Source organism: Babylonia areolata, chromosome 7, assembly GCF_041734735.1.
Source record: "Babylonia areolata isolate BAREFJ2019XMU chromosome 7, ASM4173473v1, whole genome shotgun sequence".
Taxonomy (NCBI): domain Eukaryota; kingdom Metazoa; phylum Mollusca; class Gastropoda; order Neogastropoda; family Buccinidae; genus Babylonia; species Babylonia areolata.
In genome coordinates this window covers 40,525,698-40,545,839 of record NC_134882.1, presented here as the reverse complement: position 1 = coordinate 40,545,839, position 20,142 = coordinate 40,525,698, and the positions used below count along the sequence as shown (strand labels likewise).

At 37.8% G+C, this 20,142-nt stretch overlaps 2 protein-coding genes across 4 annotated transcripts; one reads left to right on the top strand and one right to left on the bottom strand.

The window, feature by feature from the left end:
* Positions 1 to 921: 921 nt before the first annotated feature.
* Positions 922 to 3,851, bottom strand: LOC143284259 (putative 18S rRNA (guanine-N(7))-methyltransferase). The gene is made up of 2 exons (XM_076590940.1): positions 3,810 to 3,851; positions 922 to 2,548 (listed from the first exon to the last, which is right to left on the bottom strand). Exons 1-2 carry the CDS (start codon positions 3,811 to 3,813, stop codon positions 1,668 to 1,670), a joined length of 885 nt encoding a protein of 294 aa, XP_076447055.1. The 5' UTR covers positions 3,814 to 3,851; the 3' UTR covers positions 922 to 1,667.
* A 178-nt stretch (positions 3,852 to 4,029) lies between these two features.
* Positions 4,030 to 20,140, top strand: LOC143284033 (histidine--tRNA ligase, cytoplasmic-like). Of its 3 annotated transcripts, XM_076590627.1 has the most exons (15): positions 4,030 to 4,166; positions 5,735 to 5,939; positions 9,506 to 9,592; positions 10,471 to 10,590; positions 10,988 to 11,083; positions 11,963 to 12,088; positions 12,457 to 12,564; positions 13,257 to 13,355; positions 13,744 to 13,837; positions 15,513 to 15,640; positions 16,393 to 16,465; positions 17,569 to 17,750; positions 18,199 to 18,315; positions 18,823 to 18,969; positions 19,752 to 20,140. In XM_076590627.1, exons 2-15 carry the CDS (start codon positions 5,769 to 5,771, stop codon positions 19,827 to 19,829), a joined length of 1,626 nt encoding a protein of 541 aa, XP_076446742.1. In that variant the 5' UTR covers positions 4,030 to 4,166; positions 5,735 to 5,768; the 3' UTR covers positions 19,830 to 20,140. The 3 variants fall into 3 exon arrangements, with proteins under 3 accessions (XP_076446742.1, XP_076446744.1, XP_076446743.1); XM_076590629.1 differs by lacking the exon at positions 5,735 to 5,939 and having other exon boundaries at positions 4,043 to 4,166; XM_076590628.1 differs by lacking the exons at positions 4,030 to 4,166; positions 5,735 to 5,939 and adding an exon at positions 7,354 to 7,508.
* The last annotated feature ends 2 nt before the right edge of the window (positions 20,141 to 20,142 follow it).

The window sequence follows — 20,142 nt, the reverse complement described above, 5'->3', positions numbered from 1 at the left end:
GGATCGTGCATGACCAACACGAGCTTTCGAGGGGTGACCATGCTTTTTCCTCTTTAAAAAACATGGGTCATACACGACCCACACAAGCGTCCATGTGTAGTTAAAACGCCACCTTTAATTACTCATTAACTAATTCATGAATTTTTCTTCATTTTTTGGCAAAAGCTGGTCTTTTAGTTATAGGAAGCATTTCTGAAATTTCGTAGAAAAATATTAAGAACTGGCTGAGATATTTGCGTTTTTGTACCCTTCTGAGTTGTGTACGACCCACGATAGCCAGCGAAGGTTAAGGGAGGAAACTCAGTCTGTGGTAAGAGCAGGGGTAGTTTTATTTCGATAGTCTCCCTTACATGAGCAGGAGATGGGCCTCCCGTTCACTGACACTCTCACCACCCCCACCATCTCCAAGACTTTGCTTTCTCTCCCCACTCTACCAATTTCCCCTTGAAAAATATACAACATGAATAGTAGAGTCTGTATGCATGCATCATACATTCTCTCTCTCTCTCTCTAACACACACACACACAAGCTCGAATGTTCATAATCAAAATGTTGTTGATGTCTACATCCTGTCTGCCTTAGATAATGAATTTTGAAGACTTGAAGCCGTGTCAAGTAAATCAAGTAATTCAGTAGAAATTAGGATACATAAATGTGCATATCAATACAAAAACTTGTGCATACTCACACTTGCATGCACACACACACACACATACACACACACATGCAGAAACACACACACACACACACACACACACAAGATGACTGGAAAGAACTGAATTTTTCCTATTTTTATGCCAAATTTGGTGTCAACTGACAAAGTATTTGCAGAGAAAATGGCAATGTTAAAAGTTTACCACGGACACACACACTTTGTTTACACAAGTGAGTCAAAAATATACATTTCAGAATATTTTATTGAATCATATCAAAAATGGTTAATGGGTGACAGAATGAGTCAGTGGTGGAATTGTGTCATCATACAATAAAACAAGATAAGGATTCCAGCAGAGCAAGCTGGTGTGACATATAATGATATATGCATATGCTCACATGAGTGTATACACTCTCTCTTTCTCCTCTCTCATCATACTGTATTTGTGAGCAAGCTTAAGATCAAATTCTACAAACACACAGATACACACACACACACACACACATATATATATATATATATATATATATATATCTAAAATAAATAAAACAAAGTTGAAAAACAACACCTACTTTGTTAAACAAAATAATAAAATCTGAATTTTCGCTGCCAGCTTGGTCACAGACTACACTTATAACAGGTGACGTAATGCTATTTTTTTACGTCATCATGTTCTAAATGTTCCTTCAATTGTCAATCTACACATCACTCTTTTTCACTCTCACTCTCTGTATCTCAGTGATCATGTGTAACCACCACCACGACAAACCGGACTGGCAACTCCAAGAATTAGGGTTCACAATGAAAACCAGTGGATGTTGTTTCTCACGTTCAGTCCAACAAAAACTGTCCCAAGGTTACACATCCAGAACAGTTCTCTTCTTTTCACCTCCTCCACTTTGTTGACCTGCTCCAACGCTGTCACCTGTAAAAAGCTGAGGTTGTCGCCAGAAGGGTGAGGGGTGGAATATATATCAGCAACTGCTTCAAAAGAATGAAACAGGAAATTGCTTACTTACTGTTTGACAAAAGCAAAAACAATTTTCTGCCCCTGTCTAAATGTGGAAAATCAGAAACCAATGCTCCTTTGAAATATTTCTGAGCTTCTGAAATAACTTTTACAACGTCACCAGAATTCCTAGGATAAAACTGAATGCCAGCCTTTCCTTCTGGCTTCAGAACAAAGCTGAGCGAATGAAAAAAGTGTTGCAGAATATTCCTAGAATGCTTTCCAACACACAACCACTGTAGAAAAGAAACAGATATTGCCACATCAAAAGTACTCTGTCTGAAACAAAGCCCGTTGGAAACATCTGTTCTTACAATATGCACACTATGAGATGGCAGGTAACTGGTGTTGAGTTTGTTTTGAACAACAGAAAGGGCTTGCAAGTCTAGGTCTACGCCAGTAATGCAGAACCCCTGTAAAGAGGGAATAGTCAGGCTCCATCCATGTCCACATCCTATGTCCAACATCAAGCATCCAGGATTCTTTTCTGGTGAAACATTCATCAAACACAGCATCTTTTCAGTCAGTTCTTGCTGAATATGCTCACATTTGTCAAACAAGCCGTAGCATTGAAGACCGGCAGATGGCAGGTCTGGTTGTTTCTGTCTAATCAGTTCAGGTCTTCGTCTAAAACCACCCTTAACTGTTTTTACACCCAGCTGTTTAACATCATTCAAAACCTTGTATGGTTTCTCAATGTTGAAGCAGTGTTCTTCAGAATTTTCAAACAAGTACACTTGTTTTATGTTCTGAAGATGCGAGAAACGCTTGATGGAAGATTTGAAAGTCCACACCTGTTTCTGCTGTCCAAAAAATGGAGGGGATGTGTGTTGAGTCAGGAGTGGAATGTAGCCAGAGATGATTCTCTGCCATTTCATGAAACCTGGGAATAACACACACAGTAGACATGAGGATATCATTGTGAATCAATAACAGATGCAAAATTAGAATTTTCAAAAAAAATGTATACTGTAAGAGTCATGTGGAAAACTGGTTATACTTCAGAATCTCTGAAGCAGAAAGACAACAAATTGTTATATTACCAGACAGCTTTTTACATGCTTGAGCTCATAACATACTGCAATATTGCTGGGCAGTGCTTTTCACACACACAGAGTATTGTTGGAAAAGCTCTTAACACACGACAGTATTGCTGACCACTGCTTTATAAGTTACATACTGTAATACTGATGAGCTGTGCTACAGTTGCTCTTTACACACTGCAATTTTGCACAGCAACTCTTTCAGAAATAATATTTCTATGCAGGTCTTTACATACTGCAAAAATACCTCTCTTTTCTTTGCATAACTGCAGTATTGGTGAATTGCTCTTTGTATACTGACAGGTAACTGCTTAAATATTCTAAAAACTTCATTACATAATGTTTCTGGACAACTCTTTACGTGCAACAATATTGCTGGGCTGCTCTTTACATCCTGAAATACTGTCTGTCAGTTCTTTAAATACTGTAATGTTGTCAACCAGCTCTTTACACGCTGCACTATCAAAAGGCAGATCTTTACACATACTGTAATATTGATGGTCAGCTATTTACATACTGCAGTACTGTTGGACAGGTCTTAACATACCGCATTATTGTTGAGCAGCTCTTTCAAACTGCAATAATAACATAATTAATTGTATATCTTCAACAAAGATCACAGCTTTGTCCACAAGGTGAAATATTATGCATACAGCTCAAATGCAACCCACAAACCATCATCTCTGCTTGGAATGCCACTGTCAAGATGATAAATAGGAATGTACACCCGCGTCTGATATGTTGGTGGGGTCAATGTGTGAAGATGTGTACAAAAGTATGTGCAATTGCAATTTTGGCGGCTGTGCGGGAAAGTGGATATTGTTATCACGTTTGTAAGAGGTTATGACGGTGGTTTTTCAGGCAATTTACACCACAATTTACATACTCCAAGTAGATGACAAAGGTCAAATGATTGTTATTTGTGTTGTTCTTCATGCCTGTGTGCAACATACACGAAACATACCATCCAATAATTTAGGATGCTAAAACTGGATATTACCATATTTGTAAAATAAAGTTAACATAAAATGCAATAATTCCTTGAATCAAGTTGTCAAAACGATCGATGTGTGGTAAGAAAAAAGTTTCGGTTGACCATACCCATGCTCTTCCATGAACGCGGCCATGGCACGAAAGTGAAAGTAAGCTGGAGAAGAAACGATATAAAATTTGTTTAACAAATATTTTTGAATCAAAAAAACAAAAGCTAAATCGTAATAAAAATTTATCTCATCATATCTGTAGAATTGTTGCAATATTTTTGTTTTATTTTTGCTACAATACTTTTGAGTTTAAAATTGTTTCAGGTATCTGTTGAAATAGGTAGGCAGCCAGCGGACTGCAACACCCGGCAGCAATATGGCTGAGGAAGTGGATCGTGCGGCAATACAAGAACAAATAAAAGTCCAGGGCAGTGTTGTGCGGCAACTGAAGGCAGACAAAGCTCCCAAGGAGAAGGTCCAGATTTTGTTCATGATTACTTTTGTGTGGGCAAATTTTGATCTGCTTTAGTATGCGTTTCATTTGTCGGTGTGGCTTCGTCTTGTGTCTGCTGTCTACAGATGTGCGTCTGCAGCGTGTGTGTTGTGTGATATATATATTTAATTTTTTTTTGACCAAATTAAGACAAACTGGTGTCGAATTGTGTATTATTTTATTTCATATTTCAGGGACATTAGCGTTACAGAAACAAGTATATTCTGTTTTTGGCTTTTTGAACTGTTGTCCACAGCAGAACTGCTGAGATGATGCAATAATACTTTAATAGTGCAACCAGTATGAATAATGTGATGTGCCCCATTATAATTTTATTGCCATTGTTGTTGTCTTTATTTTTGTTCTTCATGACAGTACTTCATGCCTATTTTATTGTTGTTTCTGTCAGTACTTCATACTTGTAATAATTGTCACAGTGTATGTATGTATTTTGTGTGTCAATGTCATTGCTGTTGTCAAGTGTTCTTAAACAGTTAAAGCAGCTGCATGCTTTTGTTTGACCATACATCATTACATGCATTCTTGTGTGTGTGTGTCTGTGTGTGTGTGTGTGTGTGTGTGTGTGTGGTGAGACCTACACAAGTTAAGTCAGTACAAATACAATGTAAAATTGCTTTAATACCCTCAGCCTGAGTCCAGTGGCATTACATGTAATGCAGTTATGTTTTGGGTTAGCATGATATAGATGCAATTACAGTTGAAGACAGCATTCAACAGGGAAAGTAGGAGGTACAAGGAAATACATATCCCTTATTACATGACATAGAACTGTGATATCATATATTCTGATATGTTTGTTTTACACTGAAATTACACAATTAGATTTACATTCTTCATTAGTTCAGTCAATAAATAAAAACAATTTGTCTTGGTTTATGATCTCATCCATACATCAAGCAGATGCATCATATGAAGGACAACCTCAGCTAATAACAAGCTAATAACAAGCAAACTATGTTGACCATAATAATGTGAGAGAACACATAAAGCTAAACTAATAATTTTACATGGACAAGTAGAAAGCTAGCCATGTTTATGAACCCGTGGTGCTCACATGACCTCATTGTATGATGTTGCCATCAAAGTAAAGCACATCATCTCAAGGAAAGATGAGATGAAATGTTAAAGGAGAAGGGGAAGATAGACAACAAACAGAAAAACAGAAAATAGTTATATGTATATTAATGAAGTGTCTTTCATTGTTTTAACATAAATTTGTAACTGAAAAAACATCACAACCATATTTTTCTCAGTGCTTTAATCAGTAAAGATTTGTTCAAAGTTGTATAATAATTAATATCATGACACATATACTGGACAAGAATATTAGTTGTTGTTCTTTTTTGTTTGTTTGTTTTTTTGTTTGTTTCTTTGTTTGTTTTTATGTTTTTTGTGACCGTGAATTAAAGAATATATGTATTTAGATAAATATTTCAGTGTTATCAGCAGTGACAGTCAAAGAATTTTATGAAGTTGAGGATGTTGTTTGTGTTATTTTGATTAGCATTGTTGCACTAAATGTTCCCCAGATTTTCTGACAGAAGTATTCTGTCCTCTGCTTCCATGTGCGGTGACTGTTGGGGCTGGTTTTGTGAACTGATATCATCCACTTGCAAATTAACATTCCACTTCTGCACCATGTTGGGTCTGTGCCTTTCTTTGTGTCGTCACCAACCGTCTTTCCTTCAACGACAATATGGTCTTCAAATGCTAAAACGCCTGGCTTCATTACAGGTACACTTTATTTTTGTTTATGCAAAGACATGCATGTGTCCATGTTTTGGTTTGTGTGAAATCCTCAAAAATAAAGAGATCTAAAGATACAGGGAAGCTAGAGCGGAATATGATGAAAGTAGCACTGTTTCTTGACTTGCACTTTCAAGATTTTAACTTCATCCCAGATTGTGGTATGCATTAAAAAAATTTTTTAAAAAGCCAACTCTGAAGCATTTTGCTTGAAAATGAGGAATACGAAAAATTGTAGGTCATGTTTGTAAGATTTAGATGCTGGGACTGTAGGACGAGGGCGAATAGGAGCATGCCATAGTGAACATGAAGCTGTTTGATCGAACTATAAATAATGAGCACTTGCTCCGGATTTTCCTCTTTGTCATCTCTAGAACATATTTACTCTTATGATATTTCTTTAGAATGAATAGTGTAAAGTGTAGTTCTGCTGATCCAACATACTTAAAAATGTAAATGAACTCATCCTGTATTTAGATTCACATTGTAATGTGGTATCGGTCATTAACTATGTGGTATGAATCATGTATCTCATATCCTTTTAATGAGAGCTGTTGAGAAGTCTTTTGATGTCTTCTGTGAATGAAAATAATTTTTTTATGACAGTTTTTTTGTCTATCTTTTGTCTATTTTGTTAATCTTCGATAATTTCTGAGAGCAGTGACACTGTCATTTAGTTGAATTTTACTTAAGTTATGCTGCGCATTTTGTTTGGTGCATAACTCACATAGTATGAAGTCAACAGTTTGGTAAAACAAAAAACAAAACAGTATTGGCTTACCTTGTTTTGGAAATAGCAGGTAAGCTCTGAATAAAGAGTTCAGTTCCAAATAACTGAATGTTATTAGAACTGATTACTTGATTCTTCCAACATTCTGCACTTTGCCATGTGGAATAAGATGACGTTGGCTGGTAGATAAGAGAAGTGACGTAGTTGTGTCTGGGTGTGTGAGAGATAGACTGTGGGTGGTTCTGGTCATCCGGTTATCTGCCCACAGTCTGTTGTGTTCTCAGGCTCCTGTGCTTTACAATGGACAGTTGAACCTGTTGTGAATGTACTGTGTAGACTGAAGCTATAAGATATTCAAAAACTGCTTAAAAGTTTAGAAAATTATTATTCAAAATCAAAAGCTGTATCTAAAAAAAATAAAAAAATAAATTTTAAAAAAAAGTTTAGAAAATAAATTGATAAAGACTGTCACACTCACAGTTTCTGAGTTAGGTTCAATCACTGTGTCATTTTCAAGAAGAGAATGTTTGTAAGAGGTGGCCCTGTTTGCTGTCTGACTTTCAGTTTCAGTGTGGGAGAGAAGAACAGTTGGAAGCGTTATACATTATCTATAGTGACATACTGTGTGTAGAATAAGGAATAGTATCCTTGTTGGATTGTTGTCTAAAATCAAGTTGTTTGAGAAGAAGGTCTGAGTGGGACTGAGTTGTCAGGCAGTGTTATCAATGTCATCAGAACAGTGTTTTTGTCCTGGAGATGAGTATGATGGAGGAATTCACAAAAGTATTTGTCTGGCTGTTGAGAAAAGTGGGAAAAAGAAAAAAGTGGTAAGGCACTGCTTTTATTTTGTTCAACAAAAGTGATCTGAAAGGGTCAGGTAATTTGGTACTTTAGTATTTGTAGTTTGTATGTTGAAATAAGTCTGTGCATATCTGTTTGTATGATTGTGTAGGTGTGTGTGTGTGCTCAGTCATTTATACAGCCATTTGTATTTGGCAAGGCTATAAACAATAACAGTGACAAAGGGTGTGTTTGTGTGGTTGACATTTGATAAAATACTGATGATGATAATGATGATCATAATACTGCAGTTCTGAGGGCAGTTTGTGAATTATTTGTGACTGCTTTACAGTATACATAAAACATTCACATACATTTGTGCAGGAGAAGTAGGGGGGTGGGGGAGGGGGGGGTGAGGGGGGGGGGAGTATCAATGGTTAGTCTATAAAAGTCGAATATTTACTTAATGTGACATATTGGTCAGGGAGAAATTACAGTAATTATTATTTTGAAGTTCTGCGTGATTCATGTCTTTCACCAGAAGCATGTAAAAATGCCAACACTTTCACTTGTACCATCATAGTGAAGCATTGAGAACTGTTGATGCCTTCCATTGAAAGGCAAATGTATCTCCTCTTATCAGGAACTGTGACCCCTTTCCCAGTTTCTGGGTTTGTAGCTGATGCAAGAGCCATGCATTACACTCATTTTCATTCTCTCTTATCTGGAATCGTGACCGGGTTTGGGCTTGGTCACTGATGAAAGATGTGTGTGTAGGCACATAGTTTATACGTATGACAGACTTTTTGTTCTTTTAGTTTTACCAAGTCGTTGATTTGCTGACATTTACTGATTTAGTGATTAATGAACTGAGTTCTGTGTGTTCTAACTAGAGTGATATTAGGCTAATATTACACTGTTTGTGAATAATTCAGGAATCTTTGTCCAAGTTCCTGTTGTTTTTATTTTTGTAACAGTTAACCTAGGCCAGGGCTTAAGCTGTCTTATGCTGTTTTGATTTTGTGAAACTAGCAAACAGCTGAAAAAAGTAGTGGACAGAATTGATAGAAATTGCCAAAAATGTCATGCAGTGTTTCGCGTCCATTGGCAACACATACTCTGGCATGTCAACTGTTCCACTGCTCTGTGCGCAGCATGGTTGGTTTGCTCTCATGATAATTGTCTGGTTTAAGGGACTGATGATTATTACCATAGAATTAGAAGTTAGAACCAGTATTTAGATTTTATACATGAATATCTGTGTGTGATATGCTTAAATCTCTATTCTCATGTATGTGTGTGTGTGTTTGTGTATGTGTGAAGATATTGTGGTACTGCTATTGTACAAGTAGCACTTAGTGACTGAATGCAACTGCAAGAATCTGTATGTGCATCGATGTCTGTGTATGTCAAAGTTTTTGCATACAAAACCATCAGAATGTCTTAAATGATGCCCAATTGTTTCCCCTCCATTGTGCTACAATTTGTGGACACAGCACAGTTTCAATTATAACAAATAATACTCATTCTTATCATACATTTTACATGTTTGATTATCAAGGGTGGTATTTATTTGAAATGAAAGAAATTGAGAATTAGAAAAAGAATTTAAAAAAAAGAAGAAGAAAGAATTGAGCAGTACATCACAAATGAGAAGAAAAAGAAAAGCAGGATAGATCAGTATATGAATGTGATAATATGAACATCATTTATCTGACTGTCTTTCCCAGTGTCTACTTGCCATTTGTAAATGCTGTTTGTAAAAAAACAAAAAAATAACAACGGTTCACACATCTTTGTGCAACATCCAAACTTAAACACTGTAAATGGTAGCAGCATGGATGTATAAATAGCTGTTTTGTTCTGTAGTGCTTGTTTGCAAAGTTTATGGCAAATGTGTCACCTGGTGTCAGTTTCAAAAAAGAACCTCTAAAAACTGAACATGGCTTCATAAAACTAAAAGATAGTATTATTAAATGAAATACAAAATCATTGGTCATGTGCATCATGGTGCTGATGTCTCTGTCTGTTGTGGTGATTTCAGATCGATGAAGAAGTGTCAAAATTATTGGCGCTGAAAGCTCAACTTGGTGACAATGGCCCCAAGAAGTTTGTGCTCAAAACACCCAAGGTGAGTTCACCTGTCCAAATGGGCACAGTATCTGAAGGGTTAACGTATTGGATTTTCAGTCGTGTTGGGTTCGAATTCAGGTCATGGCACTTGGTGGGTTAAGGATTGTAATTTTTGGATCTCCCAGGTCAACAAATGTACAAACCTGCTAGTGCTTGAACCACACTTGTGTATATATACATGAAGAAGATTAAGTATTCATGTTAAAGATCCCAAAATCTTTATCAGTGGGTTATGGACACAAGAACATACCCAGCATGAACACCTGAGTATGGCTGCCTACGTGGTGGGGTATAAATGGTCATGTATGTAGAAGGCCATATGTACATATACAAGTGAATGTGGAACTTGAAGCAAATGAAGGCAGAAGAAGAGACCTTGACCTGTCCTTGTTATGTTATTCTTTTTTCTTCCTTTTCCCTCTGTGTGGTGTGTTGATGTGTGTTGGTATTTGGCTTTCTTGGATTATGTATTAGTCATTGGAAGTAATAATTCATTACTTTGTTATACTGTTAGTAAGATAGATATGTTAGCATTAATTATTATTATTATCTAATAGATTTTTTTTTAAACATAGAATTTTCCTATGTGTATGCTGTATGCATGTACATGTGTATTTATGATTGTATGTGAAAGGCAGTGCGGTTGTTAATTAAATATTGGTAACAAATTCCAGTTTCATATGTGTGCACAAACAAAAGTGTACTTTCATAACCTTACATTTTGCAGAGTGATGCTCGCTCTGTGTGTGTGTGTGTGTGTGTGTGTGTGTGTGTGTGTGTGTGTGTGCATGCACATGCGTGTGTGTGTGTGCGTGTGTGTAAGCATTCAGTTACATCTGCTGGTTGTATATATAAAGGTATGTGTGAATGTGACAGGGCACAAGGGACTACAACCCCCAGCAGATGGCGATCAGGGAAGGCGTGTTTGACAAAATCATCCGCTGCTTCAAACGTCATGGCGCTGAGACGATTGACACTCCTGTGTTTGAGTTGAAGGTGTGGTTTATGATGAATGGCTTCATTCCATAGTTTTGGTTTTTGCTTTATTCACAAATAAAGCTGGAGTTTTCTTTCACTCTTCATCTTTCCCTTTCATGAGTTCAACATTTGTATTGACATAAATAATTTGTTGGGGAAAAAATTAGCAGTGAAGTGAATCTTGCTGTGCTTTCTGTCCTTTGTTGTTGTTTTTTTACTCCTCAATACAGTTGTTTTGGTTGGTTTGTGTGTGGGTGCACATCATTGTTTTTTTTGTTTTTTTATAAGATAGACTGACTACGATTTACAACCACTGTTTGATAGTCAGAAGACTGTTGCAGCCCAAGCTGTTATGCAGTGTCAAACCTGACAACACTAGGAACTTAGACCTTTCACACTGAGAATCATGTTGCAGGAAACGTTGACAGGAAAGTATGGAGAAGACTCAAAACTGATCTACGACTTGGCCGACCAGGGAGGGGAGATCACTTCACTGCGGTATGATCTAACAGTATCCTTTGTTGTTTGGTCCTGGTCATGTTGATTTTTCTTTTTTGTTGTTTCTCCTGATCTTGGTTTTGCTTCTCTTCTTTGGCCTGTTACTGATTCATTGAGAATTTTGTCATAATAATTGCTTTTACGTTTCAAAAGAAAAAGAAAAATCTCTAATTTTTTTTTTCCAGATTGGAGTTCAGAACTTTTAAGGATTGAGAAACAGAATGAAAAGTATGGGCAAAAAGAAAGAAAGTAATCTGCTAAGTATGCTGTTTTATTTTGATTGTAAATCACTTCAGAAAGATAAAGGAATATGATAATGAGTAATGGACAGGCACAACAGCTGAGTGGTTAGAATAATAATAATGTTGGACTTCAGTCTGAGAGTCCCAGGTTTGAATCCCAGTTTCTGACCTCCCATGCCAACAGATATGCAGGCTGGTGCCTGAGCCCCCTTCGTGTGAAAATACATGCAGAAGATCAAATACGCATGTTAAAGGACCTATAATCCATGTCAGTGTACAGTAGGTTATAGAGACAAGAACATACTGTGCATGCACTCCCAGCCCTTTTGCCCCGAAAATGGAGTATGGCTGCCTGTATGGTGGGGGTAAAAATTGCCATATATGTAAAATCCTGTTTGTGTATGCGAGAGGACGTGCGAGTCTCAGCCCACAAACAAAGAAGAAAAAATTATGAGCAATGTATAATGACAGTTTTTGCAAGGTGGCTTATGAAAGATTGCAAACCGTCATAGTGACTAAATGAGCAGTTTATAACCAGAAAAAAACTACAAGGTTGAAGGAAGACCATTTGATGATATAGGGTTTATGAAAAGTATGTCTGTGATGATTTTACAAATGATTTCAAGTCAGAAGCCTTAACGATAGTGCAGGTTCCTTTTGCTCGCTATCTTGCCATGAACAAGGTGACCAACATCAAACGCTATCACATCGCAAAGGTGTACAGGAGAGACAACCCTGCCATGACAAGGGGGCGCTACCGCGAGTTCTACCAATGTGTGAGTTTCAAGTGAAAACATTGATTTATGGGCCAGTGAGTGTTCAAAACATAATAATGCACATTGTATTGTGCCATTCCTCACATAGCTCACAGTGCTTATAAAAATAGGAGCACATGTGCACACATGTACACAGACGCACATATATTGCTTTTTAACTAGCTCTGTCTGTTTAACAAAGAATTCCATGTTTAACTTTAATTTATGAATTGTTGGTTTGTTACCCAAGAAATAATAATTGACCACCTTCTCACAGAACTTTAACAACATGTTCATTTATTGATCTTTAGCACATTGTGTATTGTAAGTCTGTAATCTTGTTTATTTTGTGTATTGTTAAGCCATAATCTTATTTGTTTTGTTTCCAGGACTTTGACATTGCTGGCCAATATGACCCAATGTTGCCAGATGCGGAGTGTGTCAGAATTGTCACTGAAATTTTGTCGAGTCTGGACATTGGAGATTTTATTATAAAGGTCTGTATCAGTGTATGCGTGTGGTTTTGTGTACATATTCATTGAGGATTTTGTTATACAGTTGAATTTGTCTGTATGTGCATGTACATATGTGACTGTTTTTAGTATGTTGTGAGTGTGTGTGTGTGAGAGAGAGAGAGAGACATCGTGTGAGATTGTTTTGTGTGTGTGGAAGTACACCTTTTACTTTTCACAGCATTAAGCAATAGACATAATTCTTTGAATTACAAAAAATAAATTTTGTCTTGGATAAAATGAAATGATGATGTCCGTCGTCACAAAAATCAACTCTGAAAATGTCACAAATATTCTGTGAAATGCTTTTATAAGTTCATTATAAATAGTTTCGCAATAGCACATTAAATCTGAGAAGGAAAGATAAACAGTAATAATAAGATAATGAGTCTAGGGCCAGTATGGCACTTAAAAAATGTGTGTGCCATGTTTTACTCTGACATAACAGAGGGAGAAACAAGCTCAGGCAGTGGTACACCTACTCATGCATTGACAAACATGCGAATGCATACAAAGTGATTGCATACAAACACACACACACACACACACACACACACATATGAATTGACAAACAAGCGAAAACTTACAAAAACATATGCATGCATGTTTAAAGAGTGAAGACTGATGATCTTGATTATGGCATGTCAGTACCCAAAGAGTGTGTGGGCCCTGTGCAGGTGAATCACAGGCGGCTACTGGACGGGATGTTTGCTGCCTGTGGGGTGCCTGACGACAAGTTCCGACCTATCTGCTCAGCTGTGGACAAGCTGGATAAAGTGAGCCCAAGCCTCAGACTTCTTTTTTTTTTAAAGTTTTGTTTGGTCAGGAACTAGAACTTGGCACAGTGAGTTGAAGTCGCAAAGTGAGACCAAGCAGTCAGGCAAATGCATGCAATCATTCACACTCACGCCCCCCCCCCCCCCCCCCCCCCCCCCCTCCACAGAGTTTTTATGAAAGTATGATTGAACTTTCTTGTTTCACTTTTGGTTATTTTCTGCGTTGGTTTGTGAAAATCTGTGATCAGAATAAATAAATGAGACTGTCATACAGAATAGGTTAAAGAAATCTGCTGTTGCATCGTGTGATTTTTGTTGTGCAGGATAGATTTATAAAAGAGATCTTTACATTCGCGATGTGTGATGTTATATCCCCTTCTGTTGTCAGACGTTCTGGGAAGATGTACGGATGGAAATGGTGGATGAAAAAGGGCTGAGCCCTGAGGCAGCCGACAAAATTGGAGAATATGTTCGATTCCAAGGTAATCATGCATTTGATGTCAAAGATGTTGGGTTTGCTGCTGATCTGTGCAGACATGTGCAGTAGAAATGCTGGATAAAGTGACATATCTTTTGTCTCAGATGTGGTGATAGAGGAGAAAACTAACAGAAGGAAAATTGTCAGTGCATGAAAAAAAAAATCTTTGTGTTAACCTCTTGTTCTTGTGATTCCTGTGTTGTGTTAATCCACTTTGCTCCAGCTGGAGCGTAAGTATCAAGAACTCTTCTCCAGTCATTTCGGGTTTGACTGAGCAAGATGATTTCTTTCCAGATCTTGCCTGCTGGATTCCTGTGTGGAAAAATGGAGAATATCTGTTTTCACCAGTTAGCAACAAAACAAAAAACAATAACCAGAATCTGCTACCTCGACAATGCCCCCTTGGCCATTTTGATATCAAATGAACACCCCGCCTTCTGTTCCTTGCTGCTAATGTGTGATGCTGGTGGTTGTGATGGTAACTGCTTCATGTTCACTGTTGCTGTGTCCCTCACCAGCTTCAGATGAAGAATATCAGCCTTGGGGTCACTTTCACAATGTCACAAAAGTGGGTGGTGACTCATCCATCTAAATTATCACCCTCAGCGCTATACAGATCTTTTCCCCCACTGACAGTATTATTATCTCCCGTGCCATTTCCAAAGCTTTAAAAAAATAGACCAAGAACAATCCATTCTAGGCATTCTAGAAGACAGGGAGAGACAAAGAAAGTTGTTTTCCCATTATCTATCAACTGTGAATTGCTGATGAAAATTGGATGTGGGAGTCATGTCCTACAAGTGTATAACAGTGCAATAAAAGTCTCACATCCCACGGCAGGCAAGGGGTTAAGTCAGAGAACCGTCCTTACTGTGCTGTGTTTATAGCAGACCTGCACCATGTAGTGAAGAAGAGGAAACTGACAGTTTATCAGCCCACAATAGTAGTGTTCCATTAGACGTGCATAAAGTGTGAATTTCTGGGACTATTGTTTGCATGAATGGTAATGGATGGAATGATTTTTTTTTGTGTTTTTTTTTGTGACGATTAAAAATGATTTGATTACTGACAATATGTATTGTTGTCATTTATTTATATAAGCTTCTTGCATTTTGATGTGTTTTGTTGTATTTAACAAACTTGTGACATTAATGAATACATTTTAAGATTATCAAGTGAACAGTGATTCGGTTACTTTAGCTTACAATTCAAGTGGGTGCATCTTGATTATGAAGTTGAAAAAAATTCACAAGTTTAACTTAAACTAATTGCTTTTTAATATGGACTATTTTTTTTCCCATGCCTTATTATATACGTAACTTAACAAAAATGATAGAATGAACAGAAAATTTTATTGTTTTAGCAATGATAGCCATTCTTAATTCACAATATTTTCAGTGAAAGAACACCAGAATAATCTTTTTACACTTCATTCAAGTCTTCCCAGAAAAACACACTTCTTATAACTAATATAGAACCCGCTTGCGCCACTCCATTCTTCTCGTTGTGTACTTCTCGTCTGTGTGTGTGTGTGTGTTCGTGTGTGTGCATGCATGGGGTGTGGATGTGCGTGTATGTAACCCATTTTTTAAAGCACTTTGACCCCTATTTAGAGAATAGGTGCTATACAAGTTCACATTATTGTTATCATTATTATGTGTGTTTTTGGTGTGTGTCAGGCGGCATAGAGTTGGTGGATGAGTTATTGAAGGACGCAGGCCTGCAGAAGCAGAAGAATGCAGTGGAAGCCTTGGAGGAGATGAGGATTCTGCTCAAGTACTGCGAGCTGTATGGTGTGGCTGACAAAGTGAGTGTCGCTGTCTTCTGCATGCAGGTGACATGGCAACAGACAGTGAGATTTATGATTAGTTGGTCAGTTGCATGTGATGTAGCAACAACCAGTGAAATACATGATTGTAAATGCGTGTGACATGGCAACAGATGATGAGATACATGAGTAGTGAATGCATGTAACACAGCAACAGTGTAGTACATAAATTGTTGGTTATTGAATCAAGAGTTTCACAAAAGGGCTAGATATTTGGCTGTTATTTTTCAAAGTCTATCTTACCATGATTTAAAGCAAGAACTGATTATAGAAATTAATACTGAATGGCTGGTTAGAGGTTCCCAACAGCTAGATATTTAGCTCTTATTTTTCAAGGTAAGACCCTTGTCTTTCCATGACATGTAACAAAGCAAAAAATTATGATAGAAATTAATACTCTTTGGCTCATGAGAGGTTCCAGACAGCTAGAAATTTGCCTATTGTATTTCATTTGTGCTTTGAATTGGTAATATATTGAAGAAGCATTTTTCTGGCCTCACTTTGTGCTTGGATGACTGAAGATGGTCAGTACTCAGTGGACCATCTGTGATAATTTCAATCAAACTGAACACTTTACTGCCAACAAAGAAGAGAGAATGAACAGTGATGGTTCTCTTTCACTTATAAATTATTCGAAATAGTTCACATGCAAATTCTTCCAGATTTCATGCTTGTCTGAAACTCTTATCATCTGTGTGTGTGTGTGTTTAAGCATCAGATATCTGTTACAGGTACTGTTTGACATGAGCTTGGCTCGGGGTCTGGACTACTACACAGGAGTCATTTACGAAGGAGTTCTGAAAGGTAGGTTACCAGTTTTTATTTTTCTATTACAAAGAAAAAACAAACAAGTCTCTACTTTTGGGCTGGTTGCTTCAACCTTTAAGGAGAGGCACTTAAACAAGAGAGAGGCAAAGCCTTCGAGACTGACTTGTGTGATAAGATAAGATAAGAATAACTTTATTATCTCCAACTGGAGAAATTTAGTCAGGTGCATTATCACAACATAGACAAGTAAACAACATGGGGACCATAACTTTATAATAGACAGATAAGATAAGAATAAAGATAAATTGCGGAAAACCGCAACCAGATAATCAGCACACACCCGCAACCCCACCCCCCCCCCACCCCCAACCACGCGGATTACTTGATTAAACAAGAGTAATAAACATATGTTCTCAGATAAAAGCATTTCACATATTCGCTTTTAAAAACATTGCAATAATGACATAATCCATGTCATAAGCCACAGGAAGTAATAGAATAGAGAAACTTACATGATTTACCTATTACTTTGGATTGCTGTGTGTGATATTGACCTTTGACTCCTGACCTTGAATTTCAATCTGGATCATGCTGTCACCATGAGTTGCTGTACCAAGTTTGAATATTTTATTGAGGACGTGAGTTCTTTTGAGCTCGTTTTGTTTTACCAAATAGTGATGTTGACCTTAGATCTCTCACACATGCTTACCTTCTTCTCATCAAAGGGATGAATGGAAAAAAATCTTTGGCATGCCTACCATCCTACAAAGTTTGGTTACTATACCACTTGCATTTACGTAAAGTTTATCATAAGGATGCATACATGTAACATATTTAATGAAAATGTTCTTGTTCCTTTTCTTTGAATATTGAAAACGCTTCAAAAACTACAAGTGCATTACTTTGTACATTATGTTGTTGGTAGCATGTGCATGAAGGTGCTGATTGGCTAAGCTGCCAAATAAGCAATATGATTTAATTTGATTTGGGTGCTGATTAGGTGGCACCTGTGTCCGTCCCATATGATTGATTTGATTTGGGTGCTACCGAAGTGGCAGTTGTACCAGTCCCACATGATTGATTTGATTTGGGTGCTGATGAGGTGACAGCTGTAACAGTCTCTTGTGTTTCCCTGGCAGGCTACAGCCATGCCAAAGGAGCCAGTGATTCTGAGGAGCAGGTGGGGGTGGGCAGCGTGGCTGGCGGGGGTCGCTACGATGGCCTGGTGGGCATGTTTGACCCCGACGGCAAAAAGGTGCCCTGCGTGGGGGTCAGCATCGGCATCGAGCGTCTCTTCTCCATCATGGAGGCCAAAGCCAGGGTGGGTCAAGTGTGTTCATTTATTAATTATTATTATAAATGTGTTAATGTAGTGCTAAATCTTGTGTGGAAAGAAATCGCAGTGCTTTCACATCCAACTTTCATGCACATGGAACAAAGCAATGAGAGGCAGAACTTACAAAGACATGTGGATAGAAGGCTGGAAAAACTGTTGATGGAAAAGGGGGGTATGGATGAGCTATTTTGGCTGAAAAATGGTTAAACGGTCATGGGAATGATTTTCATCAAAATGTGATCTCCCACACAAGAGATGCTGCAAATCACTGTGATCTCGTGTGATTTCAGTCTTGTCTGTCAATGCGAAATGATGCACCCTTTTTGAGAATAAGATTTCAAAATAAAGCCCTGGTCATACTGGAAAGAAATCACTATGGATTCTAATTTTGTCTAATTTCTAGTTTCTTGAATGTTCTGTTGACGGTTTTCAGACGACAAATGCCAAGATCCGCACCACGGAGACAGAAGTGATGGTGGTGTCTGCACAGAAAAACCTGGTGGAGGAGAGGCTGAAGCTGTGTGCAGAGCTGTGGAATGCCGACATCAAGGTTTGTAGTCTCCTGCACCGCAATCCTCCTTTTATGTCTGATGTTTTAACTTTTTCCCTTCATCTGCCCAGTTTTGTTATCCCTGACACACCTGCCCCCTTTTCCCATAAAGCTGTTGATTTTGGAAATTTCATTGAATGAAGTGAAATCAAAAGATCTGTGTTGCTTTGATGTTGGGTATTGAAAATAACCCAGGTTGTACGATAATTTCATTTATATGGTGCCTTTCCATGTAAGACATAATCAGTTGTGCTGTACATTGTAAAAAAGATAAGTTGAACATGCATTCAAACAATAAAATGACAACTTTCAAACATGAACCTACACAGACGTCCAACAAAACACTAATATATGAATGTACACACATTTAACCATCGCGTACAACACCCAACATGTGTATCGAGCATTACAAAATGGAATTGGTAAAATCTCCTATTAATCTGATGAAGTCCTGTGAAGTGGAGAAGTGAAGATGTCATGATTGGCTGTGGATGGTGACTGTTGCAGGCAGAGCAGTCCTACAAGAAGAACCCCAAAGCCCTGACACAGTTTCAGTACTGTGAGGAGAATGGAATTCCCCTGGCTCTGGTTCTCGGCCAGTCAGAGATTGAAGCTGGTGTGGTCAAGCTGAGGGTGGTGGCTACCAGAGAAGAGGTGTGAGAGTGTATTGTGTCGTGTGTGTGTATAACGTGTAGTCTATAAAGTAAGTGTGTTATGTTGTATATATACAAAAAAGTGCTGTGTTGTATATATGAATATAGGAATGAGGGTTAATTATATGAAAAAAAGAAATCCTCAGTAAAGTGTGTTGTGTAGTCTATAAAGTAAGCGTGTTGTATGTGCACAAAAAAGTGTTGTATATATGAATACAGGAATGTGTGTTAAATATATTTTTTTTTAAAGGAGAAAAAAAACCCTGTCATCTTCATCTTGGTTATGACACACTGGTATTATGAATGAAATCAGAGACTTTGGAACAGAAAGAGTATGACAGGACTTCAATGATAAAGGGAAATAAATCATGGAATTGGACACAGACCTTTGAGATTTGGACAGCTTTGTCTGATGTGCAGAGTTCAGTTGTGTAACTGGTAGAAAATATTTCGTTTGCTGTTTGCTTCATGGTTGATTACTTTCATGTGCACAGCTCTTTACTGAGTGTAACATATACCTGACTGCTTGTAAAATTGTGCCCCGTTTTGTTGGGAAATATACACATAACAAAGGGGGAAAAAACGTGACACTTGGTATTGTTTTACACACTTGAGTTATTCTTTTATTTCATTGTTTGTCATCTTTTTTTTTTCCTCAAAATCTCTGGACTTGAAAGAGCTAAAACTCTTTGAGCGCTGGTGAGTGAATTTCAGTAATTATAAAATCTGAAATGGGGAAGAATAGATGTAAGTATACTTAATTTGACATTTGTCTGTTTGCAGAGAGAGGTGAAACGAGAGGACCTGGTGGGTGAGATAAGGAAGGTACTGCAAGCATATGGTTCAGACACTTCCAGCTGATTTCTCTTCCACTGCCCAGTTCCTGCAGTTGTGTGGCCCCACCTTTGGATTCTAAGTCATCGTATGTGCACCCGGATCTACAGCCAGGCTGTAATGAGAAACACTATTTATTGTCGTACTTGGTGGTTCCACTGCAATCAGATGGAAAAACTATTTTTTACCTGCAGTGTCTGAGTGACGATACCGATGGCAGGAAGACAGCAGTCCACTGTTTGTGACAGTGGAGGTGGATGAAGGTTTGAACAGGGAGCATTAGTCAAATGAAAAAAGCACTGAACACTGATGACAATAAACCAATGAGCAAGGAAAAACA

Coding starts and splice junctions, on each gene's coding strand:
- LOC143284033 (XM_076590627.1), top strand. CDS start 5,769: ATGTGCGGTGACTGTTGGGGCTGGTTTTGTGAACTGATATCATCCACT. Junction 12,565..13,256: donor TTGGAGATTTTATTATAAAG/GTCTGTATCAGT, acceptor GGCCCTGTGCAG/GTGAATCACAGGCGGCTACT. Junction 18,316..18,822: donor TGTGGAATGCCGACATCAAG/GTTTGTAGTCTC, acceptor TGACTGTTGCAG/GCAGAGCAGTCCTACAAGAA.